Here is a 22,392-nt window from a genome sequence, read left to right as displayed (position 1 = left end):
TATTCAGGATTTTTGTGTGGCATGTGTGTGGGGGCGTGGGGGGAGAATGCATATTTAGGGAATGTCTTAAGCTCTGTGTGTAAGTTTTAAAAAAAAAAAATCCACACCACATATTTCTTAAAACTCAGGCCTTGTGATTAAAGTCACACAGAGTTCTTAAGCTTTTGTAGCCAATGAATAATAAACAGAAGTCAAGCTGCCAAAATAAATCAAACTTAAGATTCATTTAGACTCATTTCTCTAGCAAGTTATGGCAGTTGGATGGTCTCTTCCAAGCCGTAGGAACACAGTAAGCCTTTCTAGTCTAAAACATGCTTATTGAAAAGGGTTTTAGGCAAATGGCATGCCAGGAAGAAATACTGTTATTTATTATCCTTTTGGACATTGGCCATTAAAACTGGCATCTGCAGCTACACAAGGAGGTCAAGCATAACTTTTGCCATCTGCTGTGTAGCCAAGTTCAGGGGAGAAGCAAGTTGAAGCATGACCTTTTCTTGTGCTTCTATATCATAAGTGGGTAAATGCAGTTTGTCACCATCCTGTAGCTCCGTGGCTCTCAACCAAGGGTACACCGACCCCGAGGGGTAGGCAGAAGTCTTTTAGGAGGTACATCGGCTCATCTATATATTTGCCTAGTTTTACAATAGGCTACATAAAAAGCACTAGCGAAGTCAGTACAAACTAAAATTTAATACAATGACTTGTTTATGCTGCTCTATATACTATATTATACGTTGACGTAACATGCGTATATGCACTGTATTAGACATGCATGCATTTTATGTCATTTACTGATGCATGCAAGCATGTATATGAGGTTGATGTTGTCATGGTGTGTATGTGGTTGCGATGTAAAAATGGATAGATTTTTAAAACGAGGAGCTGGAAGCAGCAGTAGTGGTGACAGTGAAATTATAATTCACAGCCTCCCAGAATGGCAAGGCTCACAAGTGAAAAATAGGCTCAAGTATCACACTGAAATGTAAGTTCAATATTTATATCCCAATCGATTTATTTTTCACTATATGGTAAAAATAAAAATAAGCAATTTTTGTGTAATAGCATGCTGTGACGTACTTGTATTTTTATGTTTGATTTTGTAAGCAAGTAGTTTTTAAGTGAGGTGAAACTTGGGGGTATGCAAGAGAAATCAGTGTCCTGAAAGGGTACAGTAGTCTGGAAAAGTTGAGAGCTACTGCTGTAGCTGTCCAGGGTGTGGCTCGGCTCATGTTTTGTGCTGGCAACAGGCAAACTTCATTCCCAGATGGGCCCAAGCCCGGAGTAAGTTACAAAGCGAAATCTTGCTGGGTCAGAGCTGGTGCTGTTTGCCTCATGCCAACTGCATGAAAAGTCCACTCCAGCAGTGAATATGTTGACAACAGGCAGGAGTTTGAAGCTTGGTTTTACTAGGCAGTGCCACTTCCCCCCATGGGGAAACGTTTATTCCAGCCATTATGTTTACATGCCTACGGCTGAAGATCCGTCAGCATTTCCATTTATAAATCCCTATTTTCAGGGTTTGTAATGCAGCTGTACAATCATAGGCCTCAACCCAAGAGTGGATTTATCTTACAAAATCTGAAAAGGATTATTTTGGTCAGTTTTTGGACGTACACAGTGTGCGAACCAAACATGGCTCTGATTGATCAAATGCGGTGGGAACAACTGAAATGCTGAGTTCTCTAATGGGCTTTACAGGCGTGTAATTGACAAGGGCAGGGGTGTTTACAGGCTAACTAGGCAAATTCGATGCACAAGGTTGTAGTTCAAATACACAGGGAGGTGCAGGCCATGTTGGAGTGGAGATCAGATTTGTTGAATCTGGAGGAGTAATGGAGGTCACTGAGTGCAAGAGATAAGGGCAGCTCTCTGGAGCATAGAGGGTGGAACAAAATGAGGCCTGCATGGAATTGTGTGTGGGAGGTGGAGACAAAAGATGCAGTTAGAGAGGAGCAGGAGCAGCATGTGGGGGGGGTAAAGACTCAACACTTACGAATTCTAAAAAAAAATTAGATCAACAAGAGAGAATCACAGCTTGTCTACACAGGGACTTTACCCATACCATTATACAGGTATAGTTATACTGGTAAAACTCCTTGTGTGAAGACTGTTAGTCTGGAATAGTGTCCACATGGGGGTGTTATAGCAGTAGAATTACAGAAGCATATTTAGACTGGTATAGTTACGCTGGCCATTTTCCCCTAGACAAGCCCTCGTCCACAGCACGTTTCCCCAGTGGCCCATGATACATCTACACAGGAAAAATGTACTACTTCCTCTGCAGTAACGAGCCTGAGCCCGGGTCAAGTGACTTGGGCTTGCAGGGCTTGAGCTGCAGAGCTAAAAATAGCAGTGTAGATGCTCCGGCTGGAGCCTGGGCTCTGAGACCCTCCCTCATTGCCAGGGCTCCAGGCTGCGCTGCTGTTTATAGCCTCACAGAGCGAGCCCAAGTCAGTTGAACCAGGCTCTGAGGCTCTCTGCCGCAGGCGGGTTTTGCTGTGTAGACATCCCCCTTGCTCTAATAATCCTGAGGTGGTTCCAAGTCGCAGTTCCTCCCCTGCTTCCTGAGAAAGGAGTAGGTCACTTCACCCCTTCCTGTGGAGCAGTTTGCTCCCCATCATGTGCCTGCCTGGCAAGCAGAGGGAGATGGAGCCGCGACTCCGCTCTGCCTCATCTCAGTGGGGAGTGATGAGGGAGCAGCTGTTGCAGCCAGAGTCTCACCTGGGGGGGTGCGTGGGGCTTTGCTCCCTTGTGCAGCTGAGTGCGGGCTGTGACTATCTAGCCCTCATCGCAAGGCTACATGATGTAGCCATAATAGTCACTGTGCCCAAATGCAGCGACGTTAAGGGCTTTGCCAGGAGCCTGAGGCACCTGTCTAATTGCTATAGCAACGGGCCACAATCGTTCAATCCCAAATAGTGCACGTCACCGTGGCTTATGTGCGCGTAAGCAATACAATGTTGTAGATGAGTTTGCGGTCTTGGGTAGCCATGCTTCACCTCCCCTTTGACTCATCCCTGGCCCCCCAAGTCAGCCGTAAGGAGTCATCGATGCCATAGAAAAGGACAGCTCTGAAAGGCCGTTGCGTAAATATGGGAGTTGAGGTGTTATACTTCGTTATGTCAGCCCACACAATATGGAAGATTGCCTGCTGTTTCAGATCTCGAGTGCCTGTCAATCCTGGTGTGCCTGTTTAAAACTCAGGCTAGACTTCTAACCACAACTGTGAATTTTTTTTTTTGGGGGGGGATACAATATGAAGCTTGATTCATTATTAACATAGCTTTTAAAGCTGGTTTGTTGAATAAAGTCCCCTGCACAGCCCCCTTTTTGGTTGAAAACTGGATTTTGTTTGCACCAAAAGGACTGATGATAGAAACCCATGTTCTGTGCAGGGACTTAGTTGGCTGCACATAAACTATAGAACTGTAGTAGCAATATAGCATTTTGTGTGTCTGTAGCACCCTTTGCCTGAACAGGCTAGTGTGCTTTACACCCTGTGAGATAAATAGGCACTAGCCCCAATTTCCAGATGGGGACACTTTGGCATCGAGAGGACAAGTGACTTTCATAATGTCTCTCACACAGTCTGTAGATAGCAAGGACTAGAACCTGGGAATCCTGATTCTCAGTCCAGTGCCTTACCCACAAGAGCATCCCTCCACCCTTAGATTGACTGTGCAGGTTTTTTGTGGGGTACTTCCAAATATCTTTCAAAGGGGCAGGGGAGAGAGCTAGTATTTTTTTTAAGAAGTACGTGTCCCAGTGTAGTCAGCAGCAACAGGGCATGCCCCAGATGGGGTATGCTTCGATTTTTTTAAATTTTTTAAAGCAGCTGAAATTATTTGTGTCTGGAACTCTTAGGCCCTGCCAGGAATAGGAAAGTAGGTGGTGTTTGAACATGTGAGCATGTGTAGACTGTTGAAAACCTTTTAAAAAGCTGTCAATTGGTTGTGGTCGCTCCTAGTGGCTAGAGGGCTACAAGGATCAGGTACTCCAGTGATGGGCAGCAGTATAAAGCCCTAAGGGCTTGTCTACTTGAGGAAAATGACCAGCACAGCTGTAGCAGAATAGCTGATTCCACAATAGTTATGCCAGTTAATTTACTTGTGAAGACAAGCCCTGGGAGAGCGAGCCTGGGTCACCTACAGCCAGTTAACATGTTTTTAAAGGTCTTAGACGGAGTCTACAATAGGTGCAATGTAATGTTTAAAATCATGTCAACTAAAGCATATTAGCCAGTTTTCCAGTACAACCTATTTTCCTAGACACGACCATGGACTAAGTTAAGAGGGGTTTGTGTGTGGAGGCTGAGGTAGAGGCTTTCAGCAGAATAAATTGTAGGCATAAGAAATAAGTGGTCACAGTTTCTCCAAATTGTGCTCCTGTTTTCCCGAGGCTTGACTGTATTTCAGAGCAACTTAATCCTAGATTGTGTTTATCTTTGTAATTCTTGCAGCATCCTCTAACTTGAAATCCTAACAACAGAATATTGTTTTGCCCTTTCTCAAACTGGAGGGACTCGCAGGTATGAGACCTTAATGGAAGAAATTGTTAGCATGATCTCAGTATACAAGTATCTTTGAAATGCTGCAGCTGAGGCTTCTTTGAGTTGTTAGATGGGAATTTATTTTTAACCATGCTCAAGGTTTTCATTGATTTCAGTTGTAAGTGTGGCAAGGAATGAAAGAAGACTTAACTCTCTGCAGTTGAGAATGGGGAGAGTTCCAGAAGTTCAAAGCTCTCAATGTCCTGACCACAGCCCAATTTGTAACATGAAGGATACATTTGGACTCTAAGAAATTGGGCAGATGTGTCAAGTGTCTGTAAAATACTTGGTCCTGGGCAGTTTTCCAGTATGAGTAATAACATCCAGTGGAAATGTATATTTGCTAGAATCAAATAAAACCAGCAAGTTTTTACTCCGCACCAGTCAACATGTGGAAATCATCTAAGTAGTTTAACCATTGTTACCAGAACAACGTGGCTCCTAGTAGCCCTCAGGCTTAAAGTTTCCTAAGCAAGCGACCTATTCCAGCACATTTTTTTTCTTTCTCCAATGAAACGTCGTTCTGTAATAGTGCACAAACCTCCTTTTGTCTGAGGATTTCCGAACCCTTCAATATTTAGCTGAGCGCCACAACAGCCCTGGAAGGGTGGGTCAGGCCTGTTCAGAGATCACTGCACCCACCACTGAATTGTCACCACGTCACTGGTAGAAAGTGGCAGTTGTTCAATAGAGCACAGCGACTCCACCCACCTTGTTAGGGTGGAGGTGAAGGTGGCTACTGTGTCAACTTGGAACTGCAAGAGGAATTCAGACAGGTAGAGCGTAATTCCCTTCGTTGGATTTTGGGGAGGATGCTATGGGTAACACCCCTGCTCCTGCACGTAAGTGCTAGGACATCCTTTTAATTGCCATAAGTGGCAAGAACATTGGTTTTAAAGGGACACATCAATTCAAAGTCAAGTTGATTTAAAAAAAATAAAAAAGTTCAGTAGTGTTGGGTACTGCCTGACTTCCCCTGCCAATTATGGTTTTACAATCACATTTTCATCTGTTAAAAAATGTTTTTCCATCGTCCTTTGCTGTGCAAAACACTCAAAACCAACTGATTAGCAAGGGGAAACAATGTAACTGACTATATCCAAAGTGATCTTATTGTTACTTATAACAGTACTGAGGTCTGGTCTACACTATGGACCTATATCGGTTTTGCACCCCTGAGCAACGTAGTTATTCTGACCTTAGCTCCCCGTGTAGACAGCGCTATGTTGGCGGGAGAGTTTCTCCTGGTGATATAGCTATCACCTCTCGGGCGGGTGGATTAACTACGTCAATGGGAGAGCTCTCTCCCGTCAGCTTAGAGCATCTTCACTGAAGCACTACAATGGTGCAGCTGCACTGATACAGCGTTTTAAGGGTGGATTTGCCCTAAGTAAACAAATCTTTTTCAGACAGTCTCATCTTTCGTTATGTGTGTGTTTGTGCTCAGTCTCACTCACTCCTTATGCACTGATCAAATACTGCAACATTTTGGTTTCAGTTGCTACAGGCAGACTGTTTAAATCCAAACAAACTCTTTTCATCATCATCAAAACAAAGCTTCATGAAAATATTGTTAAGCTTTGTGAAGCAAACCAAACCTTTATTTTGTCCCAACACCAAATTTTACATCTAAACTACCAAACGGTGCCCCATGACTTAAAAAGCATGGAACAGGTTTTCACACAGCTTTTCTGTTGGCAGGATTCTCTGTGTGTCTGAGCGAAATGTTATGTTATCTCTCTTCTTAACTTAAAAAATTTCTGAGGTACAAAAAATGCCAAACATGCACAGAGCTCATCAATTAAGTAGGTTTTTCTAGGTCAAAAAGAAATATGCAGCCCCCCCGGCACCATTGTATCATTCAGAGCTACTATTGTGTTGTTTGAAGGTTATATTTTAAGGGGTTTGAAGTAAGCGTTAAGAAATCAAATCAATATTTATTAGCAATTTCACTTTGTACTGGTGCTCCTGAAATTTACAACATTGTCAAGTTTTGTTGTTGTTGACAGTTTTGGAAACTTTTACCTTGTTCTAAAAATTTCAGTATAAAACTTTAAACCGAATACCAGCTGCTATTCCTGTCTCTTCTCTTCCCCCACATCCCAACCACGTTATTCAGCAAAACAGCAGGAGACCTGAGTTCTTTAATTCATAAAACAGGGCCAGAGCTCATGTTGTCCAAACTGTGACACTCCAGAGCCCGTAAGTAGGTAAAAGTAGCAGATGTTGGCACCACATGCTGGTAGCTATTGACCTTTTTTTTTTTTTGGCTGTTAAAGTATCTGGGGGTAAAATCCTGGTTTAATTTGGTCAGCATTCCAGTGACAATTTGTTAGCTTTGGAGCTTGCCATTGGCTTCCATGCTCCATCTCCAATGAAGTGCAAAATTATAATCGAGAAATATTTTTCCAAACACAAACCACTTTCATCCTAAAGGTTTCCCCGGCTTAAATATTTGACTTTCTATTCTTTTATTGCTTCTTGTCCCATTTCTGAAACAAGAGGAGCTGGAGTATCCTGAAAGTATGAAAGAGAATCTATTGTACACGAGCAGGGAGAAATTCTTTTTGGGGCCTATGCTTCTTCTGAGAATAAAATACGATGCAACAAGTGTTTGGTGTTTAGTAATTGTGAGTTGACTGGTAATTATTAAGGGTGCTCCCATGTTCATGATTGGGGATATTTTCATCCAACTGAGATGAAATAGAAGGGGGATATTTTTATCTCCATGAATGGGAATTTCTACTTATAAACCCCCTATGAACTGAGATGACATTATACCCCCCACCGTCTTGTTCTTCTCTGGAATCGAACTCTTTGGGATCAAACCAAGGACAAATGCAAGCTTGAGACTCTGCAGTGACAGTTAAAGTATCAGCACATCATGCACTTTTTTGCAGAAGAGATTAGAAATAATCTTGATAGATGGTTGGAGGTCTGGGAGTGCAGATTGGAGGCTGTGTCTCAAACCCAGGAGAATACTGCTGCTCTTACATTTTCTCTGTCCAAGTCCATGATCAAAAACTAGTTATCACTGAAAGGGAGGATAGACTTTCAATAAAATATTGTGTAGGTGTTTGTCACTTATCTGAACGGATCCTGTTGAGTTTTTCAATAACTTCATACTGTTTCGGGTAAGCCTTGATGTATGGTTTATAGAAAATCCCACCCAAGAGACAAGCAGTGGAGAGGAAATTTGGCAGGAGTAAGGCTAGCTGTTACTGACTCTGAAGGGTGGGGAGATGAAAGGATAGCCCTCCTTTCCTTTCACCATCTCCTAATAGTGACCAGGTCTTACCAGGAGCTTGAAAACAGATTTGGATTTTAGTATGAGATGCTGACCCTTTTCTTGTTGCCTTGTCAGACCTTTAGAAAAGAACCTCTGGTAGCCCCCGGTCCTGCTAACCCTTATGCACATGTTTAACTTTATGAGCTAGAGCAGGGGTTGGCAACCTCTGGCACGCAGCTCGCCAGGGTAAGCACCCTGGCGGGCTGGGCCAGTTTGTTTACCTGCCACGTCGGCAGGTTCGGCCAATCGCAGCTCCCACTGGCCGTGGTTCGCCGTCCCAGGCCAATGGGGGCTGCGGGAAGTGGTGCGGGCCGAAGGATGTGCTGGCTGCGGCTTTGCGCCTCCCCCATTGGCCTGGAACGGTGAACCGTGGCCAGTGGGAGCCGCAATTGGCCGAACCTGCCGACACGGCAGGTAAACAAACTAGCCCGGCCCGCCAGGGTGCTTACCCTGGTGAGCTGCGTGCCAGAGGTTGCCGATCTCTGAGCTAGAGTAACTTGGGGCTATTCACAGTAGCAAAGTTAAGCATACATGTAACCACTTTCAGAATCAGGACCCTAATGGTTAACTTTTTAGAGAGAGTTCTGGCTATTTTTATTTTCCACTGCTTTCTCCAGTTATTTTTGATAACTGATGTGGACAGGACTTCAAAGAGCAACTTGACATTCCAACGCCATATATTTTGTCTAAGTACCATAGGGTAAAAATAACAAAGCAATCTTTAACTCAGGAGACTGATGGCTAGTAATACTTCTTAGACCTTGCATAGTACTCTGCAGCTTTAAATCACCAGCCACACATTCATCGCTAATGTGCTTTGCTGAGGTTGCCTTATGGCAAGCTGCCAACTTCTTAAAAACGTGTATCAAAGCAACCTTTATCAGAATACCTCCATGTTAGATGCAAGATGTGATTGTGTACAAGATGGGATGTTGGCAGGGGATGAAGGCAGAATTAAGGTGGCTTGGGTGGCTGTGAATTTTCCTGCCTTCTAATATTTGCCCTCTTACTATAATGTAAATATGGAATTTTTGGCTTTCTTACCTTGTATGATTTTTGAGAAAACGCCAACATTCTCTTAAATAATTGATAGATACTTCAGTTTATTGAAGCTTTTTTTTGGTCTGTGAATTTTAAATGAAAGTGTAATCCATGTTCAATGGCCCTTTCACAGGTAAGGGTTGGATTCTGATATTGTACTCGCATTGAGTGGCATCTTACTGATTTGAATAGTCACAGCTGGCCTACCTTCAGATTAAGGTGCTACTCAGTGTAAATGAGTAAATGAGGCAAATTCTGGTTTTATATGATGCTGTATGTCTCCAAAGACTTTTAGAAGCACTGATTAGTAAGTAAGGGCAAGAAATAATCTTTCAATATTTGTAACGGAAAATAAAGAACTTTCCCATAAAACTAGATACAAAAGCTCTTTACAAAGCGTATCTAGAGCAAATACTGTGTACCTTGCAATAGCTTGTGTGCAACCTTCAATGTCTAGAACCTGTTGTACTGAGCGTGGCCGTCTCAGTTACTGCACTGGGGTTGTGTCATTTAACTTCATTGTGAAATGTCATTGGTGTTTGCCCATCCCCCATGATAGCCACTGATGAGGCTCTGAATGGAGCTCGGTTTAGCATCTCATACCAAAGAATTATCTGTCCCTGAAGGCTAAATTTGTTTTGGGTGGTCCAAGATCTAAATGAATGTCATGACATTGCCTCTGCTTTGGATAAGAATGGAGTAATCGGGTGGTGATGCTTCCATGGGAGCTAATTTCATCTCTTGGCCAGATCTGGCCTCTGTATCTCTTTATTTAGAGCTCTGTTTCCAGCATCCCTCTTGGCTTGAAATACCAGTTCGTGGTAGCAGTCAGTGCTGTGCTGAAACAAAAGGAAATGTAGCAACTAGCCTTTGGGAAAGAATTTGGGTTGGCTTTTTACAGACCTACTCAAGTCTCTGAATATGCAAGAGCATCACTTTGGTAACGGCCTGTTTAATCGCTGAAATTGGGATCTGGTACCTGTACAGAGACTATGGTTAAATAAATTGGAGAGATAATTCATTATTAATTTAGTTTTGTTTTTAATCCATATGCCTTGGAATGGATATGGAATAAAAGGCAAGATTTTATTATGAAAAGAAACTAGGGCTAAGAGCCAAACTCTCTCTCTCCCTCTCACACACATGAGTAGTTAAGCAAAAAAAAAAACGAAGATGTCAATTGCAGATGAACAATGTAACTACCTCTGTAGGATGTACATTCACTTCACTAGCTGAATGTGTTGGATGATTGGCTAAGGGATGTTAAATAGATAAAAGTTAGTGCTCACATGATTCTGATACTTCCAATAAGACCTTTTTTCCCCCCTCTGGAAAGTGAATTATAAAATGTTCTCCAACTTAGTCACATTTATTATAAAAAGTAAAAAACCATTCCAGCAGGAGGGAAAAAAAAAATCCTTCTGCCAAGTTGGTCTTCATTTTGATCTTGGAAACACAAGATTGTGATACATTTATTTGTCTTTTCAAGGAGTATGTAGCTACAATAATATCCTTGCTCTTGGGATTCGATATGAAAAGGGGGATGGAATAGAAGCTTACTTAACAGCAGAAGATAAAGGGAGCTGGGGATGGAGATGTTATCAAGATGGAAAGGGCTTATGTATAGAGTTACTTCATAGGTTGATTTTAGGACATGCAATCAGGTGGCTTTCCCCACTCAGATACACTCCAAACACAGTTCACACCAGTTATGCTGGGGTCTAAACTTATTTCCTTTGTGGGGTTTGGTCTTATTCATGTAAGGAACTGAAAATAGCACACAAAATCCAGTCCTCTGTCTATAGAGAGTCATTCCCACTTTCCTTAGGGTGAGATATTGAACTACCTGCAACAGTGAATCGACAAAAGATGTTTAATGTTTTCAGCATGATCATAAGGAGGTTTTCAAGCAAACACTTCCATCTCTGTGCATAATTTTATATATTCCACACACAAAAAATTAGTTATCTTTGAACTGAGGTTGCTAGTTGCATATCCTATGAGTGCAAGATATGAAAAGCAAGGAAAAGAAGCAGGTAAATCATTCAACAGCCCATGAATAGGCCACCTTTTTGTTCCCCTTCTCAGCCTCAGCAGCCTCCTTTCCACAATCTGCAGCCCACTTACCACCACCCTTCTCCTGAACAACCGTGTACGGATGAAACTCTAACCATAAATACAATTCAACAGCAGGTGCGCACACATAGATTTCCATTCTGTAACTTGAACATAAACAATTAATACCAAATCGTGAGTGATCAAGACAGAGAAAATGCAGTTGTCCTTGGAAGAGCTATTGTGCCAGAATTGGAAACCAAATTCAGTTATTAAAATGTGAAACAGAAAAATGTCAGTCGTGCTTAGAGTCCAGCTCTCTACCCAGACTGAGCCATGGCATTACCCCTGTAATAGAGCAGCAGGAAGGCTAAGCACTTTTACAGATAGGTATGCAGATAAGGTCGTGCCCTGATGGAGGGCTGGAATTGAAAGCCAAGTGACCCACATGTGGGGTTTTACATTCCTTCATTCCATAACTTTTGAGTTTTCCATTTAGATTTATTTTCATCTTTTTTGCTAGCACTTCTTTGGAGGAAGAGCTGATGCTTGCAAGCCTTTGGCAGAAATGTGATTTGGGGAGGAAGGGAATTGAAGTGAGGGAGGGTGTGAAAATAGGAATGATTTGAATGAAATTGTTGTAAATGAGCCCTTCAGGTCTGCAGATGATAGTGGAATTGCAGACAGCAAATAAGTACAACCACCATCAGATGCGAAAGGAACTGAATAACTTAGGCCAACAAATGATGGATGCACTTCATTATAGAACAACGCACAATGCTTTGAAAGCAAAGAATTGGTCGTCCAGCCCAGTGATCAGGAAAAGATTTGGGAGAGATGCCATTGAAACCAGCTGCTCAGTGTACAGTAGCAGCCAAGAAACCTGGGGCAAGTTTCCTCACTGGTGTGAATCAATGTGTATGCTGGCTGAGGATCTTGTCCTCAGGTGACTTGTTTTGCATAAGACACATGTACAGATGTGTTTAAAACATGAACTAAAGAGTCAATAGGGCCTGATCCTGCTCTGTTGAAGTCAAATAGAGTCTGTTGGTTTCAGGGGTGTATGAATTGGCCGTTACTGAATACATGCTTTACAAAGTTACCATACCATGGGGGATTCAGTTTGTCTAGTCAAATTCCCAAATGTGATTAAATCATAGTATGGCTGGAAGCGAATTTTTACAGCTGATTTACAAATGTCTGCAAACAGTTTTGTAGCTGAAGTGCTGTCACGCCCGTAACTGTGGCAATGATACAGACAAGAATGCTGTCATCTCTCCAAGAGAGATGCTAATGTATGAGCTTGACTGTGAATCTTATTCTTACCCTGCAAAGAAGCCGTTGCTGTGTCTGCCTCTGCTCACATTTCGCACTGTGGAAATCTCAGAGAAACATGGAAGGAAGGAAGGAAGGGAGAAATTTCTCGCCTTTCTCTATTATTTGCAGCGTGTTAAATATTTCACCACACGTTTTTAACTTGAAACAATGGACAAAGTATAATGACCTACCCTACGTAATATTACCGTGCAGATCCTGGGAAAGTTCTGTAGGACACTAGGCACTATGTGAGTTTAGATTAGGAGGTGGTTGTAACCCTAGTTCAGTATCTAAGCGGCTTTGTAAAAATAAAACATGGTTTGTGCCTTTTTTTTTTTTTAATTTAAAACTTATGGGCACTCCTGGATTTTTTTGCTGGCTGCTTCTTTCCTTTGCTGTCAGAGCTCAAGCTTTGTTGTTATTAAAAAAAACCAGGAACCACTCTACAGATTGCCATGCATCCTCCTGTCTGTCAATATCACACCGTGTTACTTACAAAAACAGAACGGGAACCTGGAAGTGAGAGAGCCTCAATGTGCTGATGTGTTCTTAATAGGTTCCCTATGTTGCTGTATGCCTCGCTCTGGGCTACACAAATCTCACTCTCCTTGAGGGCTGCACTCCTTTTGCTGTTTCTCTGTTATAGCGCCCTGTGGCATGATTTTGGTGCATTGGACCAAGGGGGATTTCTTCATTTTATTTATTATTTGTATGACAGTATTAACGAGAGCCCGGAACCAAGATCTCCCCATTGTGATAGGGGCAGTAGGTACACCTGCGAAGAGACAATGTTGCTCCGAAGAGCGAACATTCTAATTCAACAAGAGTTATAAGGGATGGAAGAATTTTAAATTTAAATATTATTATCCCCATTTTATAGATGGGGAACTGAGCCACAGAAACACTGAAGTAGAAATCTGTGGCAAAGCCAGGAATTAAACACAGATTTCCTGAGGCCTAGGCCAGTGTTTTAACCACAAAGCCTCCTTCCCCCTTCATTTAGGAGACTTATTCATTTAGCAAACACGTCAAGTTCAGTTCCTCTGTCCCCTAGGGAACTCACTCGATGCTTTTTCCATTGATGGCACCTCTTTCATTATCACATTTTTTTGGCAGGGTAGATATTTTCTTCTCCTGATCCACTGTAAATATGTGGATCAGTGGAGGCTTTAAGTGTCTTTCCTGTTTCACTAGATGGGTGGAAAATATTCTGGTTTTCTTAAGTATCGTGACTCTCCGGTTTGTGATCTGTAGAAACAAACTCTTAGAGCTCTTAACTCAGGCACTTAGAGTCCCATTTTAAAATACACATTGAGCCCTCGATCACCGGGAATAAAATCCTATCCAATTTATTTTAAAAAGGTCTTGGGAAATATTCCTTGTCTCAGGTCTTTCTAGTCAATCTTGGGACAATACAATTGTATATTGGCCTTTGATATATGGATTGAATGTTATGTAGTAAAAATGCTACAAAATTTGCGCTAGGTAGCAACTGCCTAGTTCCTTTGACGATGGAAACTGAGTGTGAATCTTTTCCTTCTCTCTCAGGCTCTTGAGGAGGCCCAGAAAGCCATTCAGCAACTCTTCGGTAAGATTAAAGATATCAAAGACAAGGCGGAAAAATCAGAGCAAATGGTGAGTGGCAGTTTCTTCCTGGCCTTTAAAGGGAGCGGGATATATTCTTTTGTTCCCAGCATTTGTGGTTTGTCCATCCTAATGGTCGCATATTGGTAACACGAGCTATTGAGAGTTTGCTCTGGCTCTAAGTTCTATGTGTTGTATGTAGGTTGTGAACCCTTGTCCCCACGTTCATGTGGTTGTAGAAGCTCGCATGGTTCTGGTTCCAGAGAGGACAGGGCCCGTCACATCCTCTCCTTACAATTTGCTGTAGTGGCTTGGATGTTTAATCAGTCTCTCTTGTTTTTAATCCCTAGGTTAAAGAAATCACACGAGATATCAAGCAACTAGATCATGCCAAGCGGCATCTGACCACCTCCATCACTACCCTCAATCACCTGCACATGCTGGCAGGGGGTGTGGATTCACTTGAGTAAGCCACAGGAACTTTCACTGGTGCTTTTATAAATGAGGCTTTGCAGCTGTATTCTGGAGTACTGGGCAGCATTCTAAATAGTTCTTTATTAGCCGATTCTTCTTCCAGGGAATGTGTGCTCACAGAATTAGCAATGGCGATTATAAATTCTGTTGTCAGGTCTTTTCTGCATGTATCTGGTAGGTCCTGCAATCCCTGTCCCATATGAATAGGAACTACTGTTGCAGCCTTGAACTCTTGAGTCGTGTCACTGATAATCAGCATTAGAGGACCATAGTTGCTATGTTGGTGAATAATGTTGTTCCATTCAGTTGGCTGTCCTAATTCTGAGTGTGGTCTTTACAAATTAGAACATCCCTCGAGTGGTATTTGAGATTAGTGAAATTTATCTACTTCTTCAGTTGTTTGCATTTCTAAGGTGCCCACCACTACTGTGTGCAGGTGCTGTTACATAAATTACGAAGTACATTTAATGACCCTTCAAGAGAAGGGAACCCAATTCTTCTCTTCTGCCTGCATTTTGAAACTACGCTTTATCCGTAGTAGTCTCTAGTTGGTTTACTTGAGGAGCACAGTGCAGGGACAATCTTGTTGATGAGATGAGTTTTGCAAGCAACTGGAAAGTTGCAAGACAAGGGCGAGGCCTGGTTTGCATGGTAGTGAATTACCCAACTGAGAGCCTGCTGCAGAGAACCTAATGTTTCTAGGCACTTATAGTTTAAACCCAGCCTTCCCAGCTGTACAGAGCCTAAAAAAGAATGCAGAAAAAGAAATAATTCAATTTGACTTTTCCATCATTTGCTCATGAAAGACATTAACGATAAAGTCAAGGCCAACAGCTTTTCATTATAATTCTCTTCCCTGTGAGGCTGTAACTCATACTCTTCTGGGATGAGAAATAGCTTGATTTGGGTCAATATGGCAAAATAACATTTACTGCCTTCAAACCCATACTGTGAAGTTGATGCATTCAGTAGTTTACATGCTCTTTGCCAAGAGTTACTTTTTACGTCTGTGTTTTTGAAGCATTATTAGATGTGTGCTGTCTCTGTTTATTTTAGCATCAGTTAAAACAAATTCTAATGCTGCAGTGGAATGTTAATGAAGATTTGTGTATTTTAGACAAATAAAGTTCAGTCTGCGTGGCTGTGACCCAGAGCAGGGTGAGGTAATCTGTGGAATTGCCACCCAAGATCTGCCCTTAACATTGAGCCTGGTTTTATAATCTCTGATTTCCTCTCCAGGGCTATGACCAGGAGGAGACAGTATGGGGAAGTTGCCAATCTCCTGCAAGGTGTTGTGAATGTGTTAGAGCACTTCAACAAATATATGGGGATTCCACAGATACGACAGCTTTCCGAAAGGTAAAATGATCAGTCTTCGTGCACTTCACATGCCTGCGGGGAAAGGAAGTTAGAAAATGCATTGCACAGGGTAACTTCTCCAAGAATGTAAAGGCAGGATACATTATTTACAATTTATATCCGGCCACAATGGATAGTTTAAAATTGGATGCAACTGGTTCATCTCTCTAACAGTCCATTTTATTCATAACCATGATTAAGATGTATTCACAAATGACCTGGGCTTCCCATTGCCTGGCTTTTAATAGGCACGGTAATTAATTTATTATTAGTGAACATTGTTTTATGTGACCTCATATGAATCAGTATTTGTAATAAACCCAGAGCTGATCTTTTCCACCACTTTCTTAGCCTCATTACTTTGGCCCAGAAGCGTAACACAAAGTAGAAGATATGTACATTTAAAACAAAATAATGCTCAGGGTCCGTTTCCGCCCTGGCTTCCACCTGACTTCAGTGGAGTTGCACAGAGCTTAAGTCAGGGCAGAACTTTTCCCCATAGTGTTGAATCTGGAGCTTCTTGTGTGTCCGATTCCCATTGCTTCATGCAGCTGGAGTCGTCACTTTATTTTCCCCAAAATAACCAAACAAGGCTATTCTCAATCCACTGAGTTTTGTATGGTTTCCACCTGAAATTGGCCCCACTTGGCTCTGAGCTCAGCAATACTAGTGCAATTGAGGTTTGCAGCCACCACCCCACCCAGGAAAAAAAATAAATGGACAAAACATTCCTGATTCTGCTATGAAACTTTTTCACCCAGCTTGGTCATGGTGCTGTTTTTCTGGAACTGATTTAACAACAAAATCCAAACCAGTGAGCTGAGCTTGTGGTCTCTCTCTACAGTGCTGCATGGGATACTCAGCCTTGATCTCTGGTTCTGGTCTCTTCTTGAATTAGCAGTGTATCTTGTCACCCAGTACCATCCCCTTCTAGCTGATTAAGGATCAGTGTTGAGTGACCCACCCAAGCCTTCTTGGGGTGGGACGGCTTCAGTTGGGAATTTGAGAATGGGGCTGAGAAAATGTCTAGGAGACAGCTAGTGTGTTTTACCATCTCCTCCCTCCTTGGTGGTTAAAATGAACAACACTCTGTACAAAACTGCCTGAGATGGTGCTAAAGGCAGATCCAAAGAATCAAATTAAACGTGTGCTGCTACAGTTAATGCAGGGGATGACCTGACAATGTTTTCATAGTAATGTGAACTCATAGCCTTTACTTTAGCCGAAAGTTTGCTTTTTGTGTGCATGTGACAGCCATTCTCAGATATCAAAGAGGGGGCTTGGTATAGGAGAGGGGCTTGGCGGAGCTCTGCAGATACAGTGTTTAGAGTGGCTTTCGATGGCATCCTTCCTAGGGAAAGCAACTAGCAGTCCAAGGCTGTATAGGATTGCAGGCAATATTGATGTCATTGCTTTGGTGTGTCTGAACGCTGAACACATACAGGCAGAATCTGACAGCTCCTCTGTACTGCACTGATCCTTTTTCCAGAAAACCCAGTGGGGATGCATGTGTTCCACCCCGGTACTGCTCCCCTCAAAGCCTACAGAGAGGCCTGGGAATAATAGGCATGTGCCCTGGTTTGACAAAGCATTGAAATGCAGGCTTAAATTCAAGCACTTGCTTAAGCTTCATCATAATCAGTGAGTTTTAAGCAAATTCTTAAATGCTTTACTGAATTAACGCCACGGTCCATGTACGTGCTGCACCCCAGAAACAGAAAGCGTGCCCTTGTTCTTCTAGATTACTCCTGCTCCGCACAGTACCAATCCGCTCTGAGCGGGGAGCTGTGGATGAGACTGTTGCTGGCCATTACACAGCCACATATTAATGCTGCTTTTGCATCTAATATATGTAACTGCTTATGCAGTGTGCCAGAATTCGGCCCGTGGTTCCTTTTCTAACGTGCAGCCATTTATTTTACAGTGGCTTGGACTGTAAAATGAAAACTTTTCGTAATGCCGGTAAAAGATGCAGTGGTATCAAGTCCTACCACAAAATCTGGTGGGGGCCGGGAAGGAAATCTTTTTCTGTTTTACTGCCTCTCTAAAATAAGGCTATTAGAAGTGTAGGGAAAGTCTGTTCTTACTATTTTTAAGATCCTCTTTGTGGGATTTTCCTTTCTCTGTTTAGACAGTTACAGATGCACCATCTGGTAAAGATAGAAGTGGTTGTTTGTGGGGTGAAAGAAGAGCTACACCCAACATGTTGCTAGGATCTCGTTAGTGCTTGACAGGCAGCAAATTACTGTGAAATGATTTATTGTTCCGTAATATCTGACTGAGTTTGATTACACGTGTTCATATTCCAGCATGATTTGGATTTTGCATTTCTTTTCTCTTTCTTGCTTGGAAGTGTTTTAATGATTTAATGTAACAGTGAAGATGATTTTCTAAGCTTTAACACTATTTTCATCCTTTCAAGTTATTGTTTTTAGTGTACCCATTCATGTGTTCTTTGGATTAACAATCAATGCAACCCAAAGTGAGTTGAGGGGCCTTGCATGTTTGTGAAATCAAGCAATGCCTCTTAAAAGTAGAATTGGATGAAGAACGACAACAACAATAATCATTTTGAATATTTTATTTGTTAAATTGCTACATGACTATTTGACTAGTTCTCTTGTTCAGAGTGAATGAGATGAAGCCAAATGTGAAAACTTGGGAAAGAAAAGGGACAGCTGAACACTACTGGGTGGATTTTCGCAAGTCATATGGTTTTAATTTAGGTTCTTGCTGCTTGATGTTGCCAACTTAATTGTATGTCATTTAACTGTTGTATTTCTACAGTTGTTTGTAAGTAACTCACCAGGTGCTTATAAGAGGTTTGAGTAGATCCTCTTCTATTCAGGTTCTTGTACCGATGCTTTATATGGATCTATTGAGCATCAGATTTCGCATTCAAATTCAGCTGATATTTTTTTCCAGCCATGCTTCTTAAAACAACTACTTATGGTGTATTAAAGGATGCTGATTACAGTAAACAGAGATACTGTTATCTCTCATTTCTGCTCTGCTTTCTATCTGTGGAGGGAGTATATTATTAGTGGTGAGAAACCCACCCATGAAAATGGTTTAATAAGATTTGCAGATAGTGAGGGGAAAAAGCCTGGAAAATATTTAGAAGAGACATAATTATAAGTCTACCACAGAAAAACAGGCTAGTTCAGCCTCTTTTTATCTCAGCAGGCTGCCAGGCGTAGTCTAATATTTCTGGTAGCTTTGGCAAAAGGAATTGTGGTTTCTAGCAATTTACTGTTATTTGAAACTTAGTAAAGTTATTAAAAAAAAAAAAGGGGGGTAGGAGAGAAACAAAGGCTTTGCTAATACCCATGTAGCCAAAGGTTGAAGTCATGTGCGAGCAGCCTTAGCAAAATGCCCAATCAGGGCTACTTAGGTTCAAGGTGGCTGCTTTGTGGCCGTCCCAGCACTTGCTGGGAATCAGGTAAAGGGATGTTGTCAGCATAAAATTAGCATTAATAAACAGCCAGAACTGAGTTAAACTAGCAACATCTGGAATGGCTAAAACTGCTGAAATTTTTAACTTCTGAGTTATATTTCACCATCGATGCTATTGGTTTGGTCTTTGCGTTTCAGCTTGGCCACTGAAACGAGACAAGGCCGTAGTTTTACAAACGCTTAAACGTGTGCTGTGTTTTACATGTGCAAATAGGCCTGGGACTGCTAACACGAGTGAAGTCCCTCAGATGTGTAAATGTAGCTGGACTGAGGCCTCACTCACTACACTTCCTGTTGCCCTGTAATAATATTTTGAGTTTGTCACAATGAGAGGAATGTTTAATAAAGTATCACAAAATCACACCTGTCATCCTCAACTTCTTTTAAAAAGAGATTTCTGTTTGTGTTAGATTTAGTTAAAACCCATTTTAAAGCTTTGATTCAGCAAGGCACATGCATGACTTTTAGCATGTGAGCACTCCCCTTGCAGTCACTGGGACTACTCGCTTGCTTAAAGTTAAGCACATCCTTAAGTACTTTTCTGAATTAGTGCCTAAAACAACAAATTCCAAAATTGGGTCTATAACTACTTGACAGGTCCTCTTTAATTCGTTCAGCTTTTTAGAAGCCAGCAGTTCTCCTATTCTGAGGTTCCTTTGTACTTTGTATTTCAGCTTGAGTCAAATGCTGATATTACTGTATCCTGTCAAATTTAAGGAAATGGGAATTACAGCAAACAGGTCCACATGTTCATATAAAGTCTCTTATTCACATGGCTCCAGACATGTTTTGAGCCCAAAAGCTTGTTTGTTTGTTAGTCCATTAAAAGATGCTGCTTTCTCAATCCACTTTTTTTTTCTTGAGGATCAAGAGGTCTGATCCTACAGTATTTCCTCACGTGAGTTACTCATCTGACTTAAGCAGGGTTACACCCATGAGTAAGGGCTGATGGAGTGGGCCTCTCTGTTGCTACAATTTCCCCCCGTAGTTTTATTATATTAATATTCCTTTCATATCTGGACTAGAGCTGGTTGGAAATGTTCCGACCAAACAGAGTCAGGCAGCCCTGGGGAGCAGCTGGCCTAGGAGTCCGAAAGCCTTGGGGTCTACAGTGCAGCATGGGAGTGACCCTGCCAGCCTGGGCAACCACTGACTGACATTGATGAGAATCTTGTCAATTTCAGTCAGCTGCAGCTGGGATTCTGAGGAGCATATTTTGTTTCAGAAACACCTTGTACTGGTGTTTCCAAAATGATTCCCTCTGGCGTGTCCTCCCCCCCCCAATTTCCAGTTCTCAGGAAATTTCAAAATTTGGTGCAAGCCAGAAATCCCAAATTTCAGCCAGCTCCTAGCTTGACCACAAAATAGAAGTATGAATGTAGATCTGAACCTGGAGTATTGTATAAACTTTCAAATAGCACTGGACAGCAAAGAACGTAAGTGAGAATTGCGTTCAACGTTGCAGGTGGAAAGCTTTTTGAAGGAAGATCCATCTAAAATCAGGGAAAAGCAGATCATATTGTGAGAGCAGTAGCTAAATATATACATACAAATAGAAAATCTCACCATAATTTTTACTGATATGGATTTTTCTGCATTTCGGCACCTAAGGGAAAATGACAGTTAAAGAATCCCACTTTGTTGTTGTCACTTCTTGTAGCATTTCAGCTATTGCTGGAACTGAACTGGGAATATTAAAGAAGCAAATCCTTCTTCGATATGGTTGGAGGGTCTTTTTAAAGAATCCAAATCCACCCTCAATAAACATTTAAAAAAAAAAATCCCAACCACTCTTGCTAACATATCTGTCTATGGAAAAATCCACAGTTTTGTATAATCAGTTTTAGTCCTTAAAGCAGTTCCAGTACAGTAAAAAGTGATGGAAGGTTTCAAGGGTTGCAAAGGGACTTAAGTGCTTAACTATTTACTTTGGCACGTTCCAGAATGTGTAGGCATTTCCATTTCTCTAGAAGAATCAATTAAGCCCTGTCAACTTTTATTTCTGGAAGTTAGAAGCTTTGTTCTCTCAGCTAAGTCAAACAAAAGATGGATCTTGTATATGGCTCTTTAAAGAAAACACAAGATTGAGTTGTTTAAACATTTCCACCCTCTTGAAGTCCTAGCTCTTTTGTTCTCCTAAAGAAATAAAGGACTTATTATGTGTGACCGTAGCCAAATGATACTTGAATAGAGGTATTTAACAATAGGTCAGTCCACCTGGGAGCTGTGAATAATTCCACTCTGGAAACGGAGGTTTTGTGAATCTGTTTATACATTAAAAATACACTTTTAATTAAAATATCAATGGTGCACATGAAGATAGAGGCCTAGGTTGTCTGCCTGTGTAAACTGGTATAGTTCCACTGGAGTTAAAAGAACTATTTTGATTTATACCAGCTGAGAAACTGATGCAGAATGACAGCACTAATTTATGAGGGGGATTAAAATCAAGGATTTCTTCCATTAGAACTTAATAAACATTGTCACAGCACTAACTTGTTAGCCAGATGTACTTAGTGCCAGCGGGGGCCCCCACCCCCCAAAAAAGGGAAAGAAATCCCACCTGATCCAGTTTTGATGAAATAGCCTACATAATGTGGATATTACTTTAATCTACGCTACGTTTTTTTGTATTTTCATCTAGCTGCTTGGGTTGAAGAGCATGTTTTAGCAACATTTGTAGATTTCAAACACAAAACAACTAGTTGTAATTCTGGGAACAAAGTAATTGCTTGTTCTTTCTCTGGCAGGGTCAAGGCTGCCCAAAATGAGTTAGGACAACAAATCTTGGCAGATTTTGAAGAAGCTTTTCCTTCCCAGGGCACAAAGGTATTGTGGCTTTTTTTCTCCCTCTAATGAACAGTCTGTTGTTCAAATGAAATGTCAAGCATACTCATCTTGGGCTTTTATTTACTGTTTGATCTATGTGTGACTTCTTTTGTTTTAGGAGATATTTTAGAAACACTACCACTCAGGAGATGGTTTCTAATGCGTGTAATTTTTCTTACTGTTTTCCATCAAGTAAATGTATGTAAATAGGATGACATTCAATAAAGACAAATGCAAAGTATTCCACTTAGGAAGGAACAATCAGTTGCACACATACAAAACTGGAAATGACTGCCTAGGAAGGAGTACTGTGGAAAAAGATCTGGGAGTTATAGTGGATCACAAGCTAAATATGATTCAACAGTGTAACACTGTTGCAAAAAACCCCAAATATCATTCTGGGATGTTTTAAGCAGGAGTATTGTAACAAGACCCAAGA

At 41.6% G+C, this 22,392-nt stretch overlaps 1 protein-coding gene across 3 annotated transcripts in view; it reads left to right on the top strand.

Annotated features, from left to right (window-relative positions):
* VPS53 (VPS53 subunit of GARP complex) overlaps nucleotides 1-22,392 on the top strand; it is a 109,730-nt gene that overhangs the window by 23,704 nt on the left and 63,634 nt on the right. For all 3 annotated transcript variants that reach the window (XM_044993371.1, XR_006574312.1, XR_006574311.1), the window contains 4 exons: nucleotides 13,800-13,886; nucleotides 14,186-14,301; nucleotides 15,549-15,668; nucleotides 21,875-21,953. In XM_044993371.1, the coding sequence (XP_044849306.1) occupies nucleotides 13,800-13,886; nucleotides 14,186-14,301; nucleotides 15,549-15,668; nucleotides 21,875-21,953 (402 nt within the window). The remainder of the gene's footprint in view (nucleotides 1-13,799; nucleotides 13,887-14,185; nucleotides 14,302-15,548; nucleotides 15,669-21,874; nucleotides 21,954-22,392) is intronic.

This window comes from Mauremys mutica, chromosome 19 (assembly GCF_020497125.1).
Source record: "Mauremys mutica isolate MM-2020 ecotype Southern chromosome 19, ASM2049712v1, whole genome shotgun sequence".
NCBI classification, from domain to species: Eukaryota; Metazoa; Chordata; order Testudines; family Geoemydidae; genus Mauremys; species Mauremys mutica.
Note: the sequence above shows the minus strand (reverse complement) of the source record. Positions and strands in the feature narration are given on the sequence as shown.